Source organism: Equus przewalskii, chromosome 1, assembly GCF_037783145.1.
Source record: "Equus przewalskii isolate Varuska chromosome 1, EquPr2, whole genome shotgun sequence".
Classification (NCBI taxonomy): Eukaryota; Metazoa; Chordata; class Mammalia; order Perissodactyla; family Equidae; genus Equus; species Equus przewalskii.
This window is the reverse complement of record NC_091831.1, coordinates 139140226-139152453: the sequence shown is the minus strand read 5'-3', so window position 1 is coordinate 139152453 and position 12228 is coordinate 139140226. Positions and strand designations below refer to the sequence as shown.

At 41.9% G+C, this 12228-nt stretch overlaps 2 protein-coding genes across 6 annotated transcripts in view; one reads left to right on the top strand and one right to left on the bottom strand.

Annotated features, from left to right (window-relative positions):
* Positions 1–5103, top strand: part of SCG3 (secretogranin III) — a 37561-nt gene extending 32458 nt beyond the window's left edge. For all 3 annotated transcript variants that reach the window (XM_008513826.2, XM_008513827.2, XM_070580050.1), the window contains one exon: positions 4526–5103. In XM_008513826.2, coding sequence (XP_008512048.2) covers positions 4526–4644 — 119 coding nt within the window. In that variant the 3' untranslated portion in view covers positions 4645–5103. The remainder of the gene's footprint in view (positions 1–4525) is intronic.
* A 2858-nt stretch (positions 5104–7961) lies between these two features.
* Positions 7962–12228, bottom strand: part of LYSMD2 (LysM domain containing 2) — a 30987-nt gene continuing 26720 nt past the window's right edge. For all 3 annotated transcript variants that reach the window (XM_070580122.1, XM_070580105.1, XM_008513825.2), the window contains exons 2-3: positions 9792–10120; positions 7962–8538 (exon numbers count right to left, since the gene is read on the bottom strand). In XM_070580122.1, the coding sequence (XP_070436223.1) occupies positions 8496–8538; positions 9792–10120 (372 nt within the window). In that variant the 3' untranslated portion in view covers positions 7962–8495. The remainder of the gene's footprint in view (positions 8539–9791; positions 10121–12228) is intronic.

The following is a 12228-nucleotide window of genomic DNA, read 5'->3' as shown; positions in this document are numbered from 1 at the left end:
TCCTTAAAACAAAACACAGAACTGGCTCTGTTCTGAGTACAGAAGTGACAAGGACAATAAGATGCAGCCCCCCACACTCCCTACCAAGTTGCTCACAGCATCAGTAAAGCTACAGTCAGCCCTGTTCAGTGCTATCATAGATAAGTGTGATGGGGAGAGAAGGGGGCACATCTCCTTACAGGGACAGAGACCACTGGGCAAAAGAGCCACCGGAAAGCCTTTGCTGGAAAGGTAAGTGAGGAGAGATGGAGGCAGAGGGAACACTGGGTGCAAAGACATAAAGGGACAAAAGAGAGTGACACAGTCTGAGAACTCGAGCCATTCAGTTTCCCAGGAACACTGGGCGTCTGTGGGGAGGACCAACAGACAGGGCTGGGAAGGTGGGCAGCCATTCAGGAAGAGGCTTGCATACCCTTCAAAGGAGGTTAGTTTTAGCCAGAGGAGCCTAAATTAGGGCTTAATTAACTTAAGAACTGAGAAATCTATCTGGCAGCAGTGTAGTTACAGATTGAAAAAATAAGACCCAGAGGTCGGGAGAGAGAGAAGAGGCAAGGGTCTTGTGCAGAAATGATGGGGCTTAGGGCCGGCCCGGTGGCACAGCGGTTAAGTTTGCACGTTCCGCTTGTCAGTGGCCCGGGGTTCGCTGGTTCGAATCCCCAGTGCGGACATGACACAGCTTGGCACGCTATGCTGTGGTAGGCGTCCCACATATAAAGTAGAGGAAGATGGGCATGGATGTTAGTTCAGGGCCAGGCTTCCTCAGCAAAAAGAGGAGGACTGGCAGTAGTTAGCTCAGGGCTAATCTTCCTCAAAAGAAAAAAAAAGACAAAAAAGAAATATGGGGCTTAAACCAAGGCAAGGCAGAGAAAATAAAGAAGAAGAGAGAAACCCAAGAGCTGCGTGGAGAGAGAAGATTCCAGTATGATTCCCTGGTGTCTGGCCAGAGCAGTTGCAAAGCGATCCTTTCAGAATGAGACAAGCAGTGCTTTTCAACTTTGAAAGTGCATTCACATCGCCTATGGAGCTTCTAAATATCTTGATGCCCGCAGGACCACTAAATTCAACTTGAGGGGCAGGACCCAGGCGTCAGTAGTTTTAAACCCCCCCCCCCCCCGAGTCCATTGTGCAGCCAGGTTTGAGAACCGCTCTGAGACAAGAGCATAGTGCGAGGAAGATGTATTTTCAGCATCCCTGTAGCCTGTGATCATGTAAGTTGAGCGAGATGCAAACAGTTAACAGGTCTTCACACATACTTCATTTTATTTGATTCAAAATGATGTGACTTTCCAGGCTGTCAGCTCCATTAAAATTCACATGAGCTGTATTTCATCAAATCTGTCATTGATTGAAAAATGCGCCATTGTTTCAGGTACCACTAAGGAAGAAAAGTTATAGCAAACCATCAATGACTGCAAAGACTTTAAAAAAATGTTTCTGTTAGAGTCCATGTAATACAGTGTGTACCAAAATGCATTCGTAAATCCTATGGTCCAACAGTTTGATATTTATGTTATTTCTTTCACTGATCAACATATGAATCAGACTCCTGGTCGTAACCAGCAACATACTGCAATTCAATCTTCTAGTTCCAGAAACGACCATCTAGTGAAGCATGGAGCTCTGGTGCTCGCATATCAAAGGCTCTGTGAGCAGACTTCAGAATGACAATATTGGAGTCGATGCCACCTTCTGCCTCCAGGAAGTGAGGGTGACAGGCAATACACTCTCTTGAAGTCAGAAACAGCTTTTCCTCCACTGCCTTCACAGGTGTTCTGCTTGACTGGGGTCATCTCTCAAAGCCTGTGGGGATCTAGGTCCTAGGGCCATGCAGTGGCTGCAGCTGTGTGGGCAGGAAGTGTGTTAGTTCTGACCTTCCTTAACCTCTGCTGATGCCCTTTGTTTGACAGGGAACTGAGTGACCTGAATCTCCTTCCCAAAGCCAGGAAAGGGAGGTCCATGTGACGTGATAGTGAGGACAATGATTAAATCTTACGTGGCCTTAAAACAGAAGTTTGTAATGTAAAATAAAGTGAATCACAGGCCTTGTCTCTTCTGAGCCTTACAATCTTAAAATCTCTTTTAAGGTTAGCAGGGTGGCCACTGACTTGTGTACCCTAACAGCCCGCTAAGGCAGAGCTGGGAAAGACTCCAGCAGCCTTTCCGCTGCACCATGCTGGTTTTCCCACGGCACACACTGACAGCTATGTCATAAAAATACAGTTTTTCCATTTCAAAAGAAAGCAAAACATTTTCCTGTTTGTCCATTCAAATCACCTGGACCTCTTCACGTCTGTCCTTGGGAGTCTGCCTTTTGTCCCGTTAAAAGTGTTGACCCTGCATCCGATTCTGAAGAGCCAATATTAATCTGAACCAGAGATAATCAAGACGCGCCTCTTTCTGCCCCTGAGTCAGTCAGGAATCAGCTCGTGCAGTGCACACAAAATGTCCGTTCAGCCTGATTCTCTATTTTGTGCCTGAGAGAAAGGGAAAGTCAACAAAACAAAACAAGACACCCAAGTGCTTATTGAACCTGTGCTCTGCACTTGTCAGATGCTTCACACACCCTACCTGGAGGCCGCAGAGTGGTCAAAGAAGTGACTCCAGGCGCACCTGGGTTCAGAACCTGACTCTGCCACGACCCGAGCAAGTGACTTACCTCCTCTGTCCTGTTTCTTCGTCTCTGAAATGGGGATACCAATGCTTAGCCCATGGGGTTTTGGGAGGAGCAGATAAGATGATGGCTGTAATGGGCTCGATGCTGGGAGGTGCCTCTTTACTTCTCAGGGCCGTGCCATAATGAGGAGCCAGTGCCCTCCTTGGTGCAGAGGAAACAAGCACTCTCTAAGCAGCAGCTCACCTTTATATGCTAAACACCTGGTGCCTGTAGAGGTCCTTCATGCTTGGTTTTCCTTTCATGCAGGGGCTTAAAGATGCCCAAGTGACCCAGATTCAGATTACATTCAGGCTGGCTATAGGTGGCCGTGGAATGCTCTGAGATTTTGCACTTCACTCTCCCCTTTCTCTACTCTTTACAAACCGATAGGAGGGAGGGCTCTGTTCCAGGGGCTTCCAACAGCCAACATGAATGGCACCATCCTCAAAGAACTCAGCCTCGGGCATCTCACAATCTGCAGGGGTCTACCCACTTACTCTATGGCACAGAAGACCTACATGTCAGACCGTGTGGGATGAGAGTCATAAATTGTGGCACCTCCATAGGATGCATTGTACGTAGCCATTAAAAATGGTGTTTCTGAAGAATATTAATGCTCACTGTGTAAACTTAATGAAAGGAGCTAGTTATATGTTGCATATACACTATGATCTCAGTTCTGGGTTGAGATAGATACGTTGAAAAGCTAAAAGAACAAAATATCAGCTGTAGTTATCTATGATTAAGAGAATTCAGGTAATTTAAATTTTACTTTCATGTTTCTGTGTTTTCTATTTTTTAAAATGATAAGCATATAATACTTACAGCCTCAAGGGAAGATGTGGGTGCTTTTTTTTTTAAAGCCTCCAGAAAGATGCCACTAGCAGCCTCCTTACTTGGGGATCTCTTTGTTTTTGGTGGGTGGTTTGACGGTTTACATGAATTTTTTGTTTAAGTAGAACAGAGGAACCATAAAGAGCTTATGGTTTGGCTTTTTACTCCAAGCATACAATTCAAACAGCATGAAAATCAAGATAATTCTTAATATGAAAATAAAAAGTGGGTTGTCACATCAACATGGACTTAACCAGCATAACAAGTTCAGGAAGTCAAAACACTGGTTCTGATTGTAACTTTTACTACCTGTGTGACCTTGAACAAGCCACTTAAGTCTTAGGATCTTGTTATCCCAAGTGTGATTCCTGGACCAGCAGCATCACCATCTCCTGGGAGCTTGTTTAAAATGCAGAATCTGGGGCCCCACCTCAGACCTACTGAATACAAATCCACAACCTCCCAAGAGCCCCAGGTGATTGGTATAAACATTAAAGTTTTCATAGGGACGGCCTGGTGGTGCAGCAGTTAAGTTCGCACGTTCCACTTCGGCGGCCCGGGGTTCGCCAGTTCGGATCCCAGGTGCGGACATAGCACCGCTTGGCAAGCCATGCTGTGGCAAGCGTCCTCCATATAAAGTAGAGGAAGATGGGCATAGTTGTTAGCTCAGAGCCAGTCTTCCTCAGCAAAAAGAGGAGGATTGGCAGCAGATGTTAGCTCAGGGCTAATCTTCCTCAAATAAATAGTTTTTGAAGCCCTGGTCTATGAGCCTGTTTCCTCTGTGGTCAAATGAGGTGGTACTCCCCACCTGAACACCTCACAGGGTTGTGGTGAAGAGCAGGTGAGGTAATATAATGTAAGTAAACATGGTTTGAAACTGCAAAGTACTGTGCAAAGGTCAAGAACTAAAATGTTCCAATGCGAAAGAAAATAGACGGCAGTCATGTTGTGCAAAGTGCTTCCTAGCCAATGGTAATCACTGTAACGGGATTGTTCTTTCCTGATCTTTGCTCACGATACTCTACTGATATTTTCCAGATTATGACCTTTCAAAGATGAGGGACTTCATCAACCAACAAGCGGAAGCCTACGTGGAGAAAGGCATCCTTGATAAAGAAGAAGCTGATGCCATCAAGCGTATTTACAGCAGCCTGTAAAAGTGGCAAAAGATCCAGGAGTCTTTCGACCGTTTCAGAAAACATAATATAGCTGAAAACACTTCTAATTCTGTGATTAAAGTTATTTTGACCCAAGGATTATTAGAAAGTGCTGGATTTACAGTAGTTAACCTTTTAGAAGTGGTTAAAACATAGCTTTCTTGCCATAAAAACTATCTGAAAAGTAAAGTATGTAAGCTAAGAGTTGTATATAGAATCCTTATTTCCTTATAGATTTATAGTCAGAGATACGTTGCTTTGGAAAAGCCTATAATGGGCTGAACTTAAAACTGAAACTCCTGCTGTGTTACACTCACAAGCACCCCCTGAAGAATTGCAGGGTTCTGTTTTCGAGGCATGCTGGGTAACAAAGCACCTCATAGAATATCTCTGTTACAAGATGTTGTTTTCCCTACCAGTTCCATTTGGGGAGTTAAAATAAATTCACCTTTCGTCAAAGCCTCTAGAGCTTAAAGGATAGCTATCTGCTTTGTTGACCGCTCCTGCCGGCTCTTTATCAGGCCCAATGGCACAAAAAGAAAGCTGAAAAATGGGCATAGGATTTGCTGGATTTATTAACAATTTTCCCTGACTCTTAACATTTTCTATTAGTGAGTTTTCAGACATTGAGCTTGTTTAAGAGGGATACCCATGTACTCTCCCAGAAGCAAAATGAGATCATAAACACTACATAAAGCAGGGTAAAATTATATGCCAGGTCTGTTATCTACACTGAATTTGATCCAGACTGAGGTTGAGCAAAAGGGCCAGGCAGGAGGGTAGAAGTACAGAAAAAATCATTCGCTTCTCTGTGAACCAAAGCTGGGAGTTGAGCGTCCCTGAAAGGAAAGGTAAATGAACTTTGGGACCCTGCAACTCCTCTCCCTCAGCCAACCACAAACACAGCCCTGGGAACAACACAGCGGCCCAAGGTTCCCCTGAAATGTTAATGGGCAATGTTCCCAGACCAAAGAATGCTTTGAAAATGTATTATTCAGTGTAAATTAATTACGCAAACATTTTTCTATATATTTCAGTTGGAAATTTTAAAAATTATAATGCTTTGTATATTAGACGTCACTACTTCCAGGGGCCTTCGGATTCCTGTCTCGAATGCCCCCACCTGGTACTCACTTCTTGATGAGGGCTGGGGGACTTACAGAGAAGCTGTCAGAGGCTGTCTTCACGGGGAGGAGACCACTGCTGCTCCTCCCGGTCCCTCTGGAGTGGCAGACACAAAAACCAAAGCCTGACACACACAAACTAAGCTCACTTAGGATGTTCTAGAGCAGCCAGTACTCACTGGTGAGCAGTGAGAGGGAACTAAAACACCTGTGCCCGAACTGCACCTGTCAGAGCGCCGTGAGTCAGACTGTTTAACGAGTTATCTTTGCTAACGAGACCGACTCCACTTCACTCATGTCCTGTTCTTCAAACAGGCTGCTTCTACATCAGAGAGAAAAAACTGGGGATGACTAAAGCAGTTTATCCATTCGCTTTTAATTTATCTAAATATCTATAGTATTTTTTAAAATAAGAAATTTACTTAGGGAGTTTATTGTAGCTTTCTGAGCATACTGACATTCATTGGCTCCTACTGATACCCAGGACAAGAGGGAGGGAGATCATCTGTCCTGTTTTATAAATAAGGAAACTGGGTTTGCAAAAAGGACGGGGCACAGAACATGCTCCAACTTGGGTGGCCAAGAAGTGGCAAAGCCGGGACTAGAACCCAGGGTTCTGGTCTCACAGCCCACGCCACCACAGTTATTTTAGGCGCAAGTACTCTAGTCCAGGACAGTTCAACAGTGGCCACGACAAATTCAAAGTCTTTCATAACAAAGAAAGGGAGAGATGTTTGGGCTAGAAATTGCTGAGAGAGATCTTAGGCACAAATAAAATATTCAGAAAAGTGTTTTTGACATTGTGGTCTTAATTTCAAATTTGAGCTTATGTCTTTGGGATAGAGTTTTTGGATTACTCTCAAATTTCAGATTATTTTATGTGAAACCACATGATAACTACTTTTTTTTTTTTGAGGAAGATTAGCCCTGAGCTAACATCTGCCACCAATCCTCTTTTTTTTTTTGCTGAGGAAGACTGGCGCTGAGCTGACATTCGTGCCCATCTTCCTCTACTTTATATGTGGGACGCCTACCACAGCATGGCTTGCCAAGTGGTGCCATGTCTGTGCCCGGGATCTGAACTGGTGAACCCCAGGCCGCCAAAGCGGAACATGTGCATTTAACCACTGCGCCACGGGGCCAGCCCCACTAACTACATTTTTTAAAGTTCCTGGGCCTCCACAGAAGCTTGGGCCTTTGCTTACATACATAACTGTTTCACTTCCTTTATTTTTTTCTTTTCGTTTTTTAGTTCAGTGGAAACTCCCCATAGTTCAGGTGTAGTGGAAACAAGAAAACAGCAAAGCATGATCAAGAGTTCACCCTGTATGAAAGATGATAATAACATGAGCAATAAAACCATGAGATCTTATTATCATGAAAAGAAAACAAAACACAAGGGATTATGTACATTATAAACAAACAAGAAATTCAAGACAAGGCAAACAGCTACTGTTTCCCATCCGTGCACCAGTTGGTTAGCCTCAGCGGCTGAATCTGTGGGGTTCCGGGTCTGCAAGCTCTGCCACCTTGACACCCAAGCACACTAGTTTCCCACTTAATGGGAGACCTGCAGGAGCAAGATAGGGAGGAGAAGAGAGGGGGAGAGAAGAAGGGAAACAAAGGTCCTTTCTGCTCCACAGAAAGCAGACTCCTTTGGCGATGTTGGGGAGGGATAAATATGGAGAATTTCTGTGGAAGCTTAAAGATTTATTTAACCTGGCACTTGAACAGAAATTGAGACCAAAAAAATTTAATTGTAAGTAATATATCGCTGCCGTAATGTTTCTTGCTGTAACCTATACATATAATAAAAGTAAGACAAATCAAATTATGTGAATAAAAACCTAACCCTCAATTCAAACGAGCACAGTGACTACAAAACACCATAAAGTGGCTTAATGAAATCTAAACTAGAATTCACCACTGTGTCAGATCGCGGTATTGCTTATTTCTTCTTTTCATCATATTCCATGTTTTCTCTACGTCTGAAACACATCAGGTCAAATATTATGAAAATGCAAAAGTTACTAGTAACCAAAATTGATTTTCTTTTAGATTACTGAAACTTTTTTCAAAATTACAATTATAATAATAAAAACCATTAAAATGGAGAAGCTGTCACTATTTCAAAAATATAATTTAAAAATAAATTTTATTTTCCCATTGGTTGAAAGAAATTGAAGACTCAAATATGAAAACATAGTTTATTTTCTCATTCAGGCTTTTATAGTTTATTTTTACAAAATAGCAGACAAAATTTGGTTCTTTATATTAATACAGAATATGTAATATATATCGAAATATATATATAGCACTTAAGTTATAAACACATAGCAAAATCAGCATCACTTAAACAGCAACCATGTTTTTCACATAATTAGGATTTCTCAGGAGATAAACATTGTTTTTAGCTTGAATATGTAAATAGTCTTTGATGCTTTATGTCAACTAGTGTTTACAAAAGCTAGTCTAAAACTACCACCACCCACAAAAGTGATGAGCTTTAGGAGACAATTCTGCTATCATGCCATAACAAAGACTCAACATTACAGAAAGGCAGAAGGAGCTAACCACTTCAGTGCAATTGCAGTAGGCGGAACTACTTAACAGAGATTTAAAGATGGACGCTATGAGACTCCAAAGGGATGCTCTTGAATCTTCAGTTGTTAGTTTCTTTATGATCCAACCATCTCTTAACCCAGGTTAGACTGTGCCCCCAATCATCTAACTGTGATAGAGGGAAGCTGCATAGGGACTTTCTTCATCTCTGAAAAAAAGAAATACAACATAAATCAGTGTTTAGATACTGTATTCAGGAAACTAACACATATACTTATTATACAACTTAGTATCCACGTGCCAAAGCAGTGCAGGAATGTATCAACTTACAATATGGTGCACGCCTTGAAAGTTATATGAAATGCATATACTCATTAAGGTGTACCTTACTGTCTCCATTCTATTGGTGCCTCAGTTACTGGAATAAAGTATGGTACTTGTTATACATTTATATTTTATATGACATTTAAATAAAGTATATTAAATTAAGAAATGATTGTATTCATCTTTATATTTGTTTATATGTTTTATAGTCCACCTCTTCCTCAAAAGGATTTGAGGTGCCTACCACAAAGGGCATACATATAATAAAAGGAATAAAATAGAAATAAAAAATCAGGACTAAGGAAAGGAGAAGGATACAAATATATTAACTAAAAGAAATATTCTAGTACTATAGTTGAATGGAGCATCAGTTGCAAGCTTCCTGGTAGACAGGTCAAAAAAAGATAACAGTAGGTTGTGCCATTCTTAGAATCATAAAGGAGGAAGGAAATCAATTTTACAGGGGAGAGAAAGGTTTGCCTTAACACCAACTTAAAGAACAAAGAAAAGAAAAAAGCTCACATGAGATCTTATGTAGGAAACACCCGGTAACAAATAATGAACAATGTCTTTGACAAATTTTATAAGGATCAATATTTTACAAGTATTCTCTATGGCACTGCTTCCTTTGAGGGGGTCAACTAGACGTCTCTGCTTGGCTGCTCTCTAGAATTGCTAACTAGACAGTTACGCTACTAAGGCAAAGAAGCAAACTTTTCATAATAAATAACAGAGACAAAAACATTGAGACAGATAAAGCCTTATGTGGAATGCAGTAGCTCTGTTTAGACTTCATATATTAAAAATGCCTTTCTAGAATTAAAATATAGGTTTTTTTCCTTCGTCATCTCCCCAAAGCCCCCTAGTACATAGCTGTATATTCTGGTTGTGAGCGCCTCTGGTTGTGCTGTGTGGGATGCCGCCTCAGCGTGGCCTGACAAGCGGTGCCACGTCCGTGCCCAGGATCCAAACCCCCAAAACCCTGGGCCACCGAAGTGGAGTGCACGAACTTAACCACTCGGCCATGGGGCTGGCCCCTAAAACATAGTTTTTAAAGCAAAGAAAAAAATTTGGCCACACAAGGACATCTTACGAGTAATTTATTCTGCTTCTGACATTATACCAGCGTATTCTTACCTGCTCTCTTCTTTTAGTCTCTTGGCTGCCTGTGTTGATAACTTAATCTGCAAGTCTAGTCTGTGCAGGAAATCTCTGGCCGACACTTCCTCAGGCTGCACAGGCTGAACGTCGGATTCCTGAGGACTGGGAGGAGAGAGGTCTTCCCCAGCTGCTACTGGCTCTTCTTCAGGAGAAAAACTATCAACAGTTTCCTTTTCTGGAGAATCTATTGAGTTAAGTCCATTAAACAACAAAGGCTTCTCTGATATAACTGGGATGTTCAAAGTCTTCTTCAGAAATATACAATCATTGGTAAACAGTTTATTTGCCCTTTTAATCTGCTCCATCTAAAATACAGAAAAGGAAACACAGAGTTACATATAAATAAACCCAGAAGCAGGGCTTATTACACAACACAGAGAAATATTTATGAGCAAAATGTGTGCAATGCTTTCTTTCGGTTCAAGATTCTTAATTCAGGTTTAGCCACCTCCCCAGATATTTCAAGAGATGTCAGAAAATTATGTTTCCGAATTTAAAAAAAAGAAAGACTAAGTTTTCCCCTCTATATTATTTCCCCTACACGGCAGCTTTTACCAAGCAGCCTTAAATCTCCAAAGTTAAAAAACGCAGAATTTTTAGCACTCGTTTAATAAAGTCCATTCTTATTTTAACATTTCTATTAACTGATTTTTTTACAAACTTACTAGAGCTGCTATTTTACTTATGGAGTGCTTCCTGTGTCTCTAGAACAGTGTTTGGAAAACACAATGGACACAGGAGGTGATCCAGAGTAAGTACAATGAGAATTTGGAAGAATGGCGTAGACCGGGGCTGCAGTCATTAAGAAAGCCCTCTTGGAGAAGGTGAGGTTCTGATTTTGATTCTTTTGAATTTAGATGGGCTTCAAAGAATGAGTAGAAATGGGACAGGGAAGGAAAGGAGGTGGGGAGCACTTTACACACAATAGCTCATTTTTGCTACCCTATGGAGTAGGTATTTGAAGATCCACTTCACAAATAAAAGAAACAAAACTCATAGAGATTATGTACCACGGAATCATCATACAACTAGCCAAGGAAGAAGCTGGAATTTAATACAGGTTTCTATAACCTCAAACTCCAACCACAGAGAAGGGGAGGGGAGGTGGAGGGGAAAGAGGGAATAGAATTTACATCCATTATCTCATTTAACCTCCATGACAGTTCTGCAATGTCGATTTCATCATCCAGTTTTTACAAATAAAGAAACAGACTGGAGGAGTTAAGTGGCATGTCTAAGTCCATAATGCTGGTAAGTGCAGACAGGACTCAAACTCGGCCGGTTTGGAGCGTGTTTGAGAAATGCCTGCTCCTGTGTTCATCACACCGTACTAAAATATAGCTGCAGACTTTACCCAACTAGCCTGGGAACTCACACATGCTAGGCTCTTCATGTGCACTATCCCATCTAAATTCTTTCCTGTGAGGTACGTAACCGAGACAGTTTGGTACAATAGCCAAGCGCATAGGTTGGGAATCTGACAGACCTGCTTCATGTCCCAGCTCCACCCACATGAACTGTCTGAACACGACCTTGTTACTTCTCTCGATTGAGCCTGTTTGCTCATGTGTAAAAAAGGTATTATTTACCCTTCAGAGGGTTGTCGGAAGGATTAAAATGAGAGTTTATACACACACACGTATAGAGGAGATAGATAGATAGACAGTCAGACAGACAGACAGCTAGAGCTATCGGGTATACGTGAGAGAGAATATTTAGCAGAGGACCTGGCAGTAGATCGTACTTACTGTTCTCCATTTTTGAAGAAATTAAGGCACACAAGAGATGACTAATTTGCCCAAGTGCGCGTGGCTCTTGAAACGTAGGAGCTGGAATTTCTGTCCGACTCTAAAGTCCATACAACCCCAGGATAAAAGCGCATGACTAATGGGACCAAATTACGAGGATCCTTTAATACCAAATTCATTATGAGCGAAAAACTTAGATTTCTACTTCAAAGAGCCTGAAAAAATAGCAGTCAAATAATAGACCCCGTTCCTCCTGCTGTCTAACTATAAGCTGAGTCCACACAAATGGTGCATGTAAAACTTTCTTTTTTTCTTTTAAAGACACTACATGAAGGCATCTTTTGTGTAGAGTGGGGTGGTCTTTAGTGCTCTAGTTTCTAGTTAGAGGAGAGGAAGCAAGGGTGAGAGAGAGAAGATGAACAGGCAGGGGCATTGTAGAGACGAAATGAAAACCTGAAAATCCTAAGTCTCTCTGGTCTAGCTGAGGCTTAGATTTGAGAGATTTAAATAATGTGAAGACTTTATCCCCAGCAGGTTCAGGTATATTCTAATCAGCCTTCAGTACCCTATGTTTTTACCACCTAGCATCCACTTCCCTCCGTCTCTCTTGAAACATCGGCTTCCAATGGCACTGAGTCCTCCTCTGGCTCCAGGGTGAGCACCTG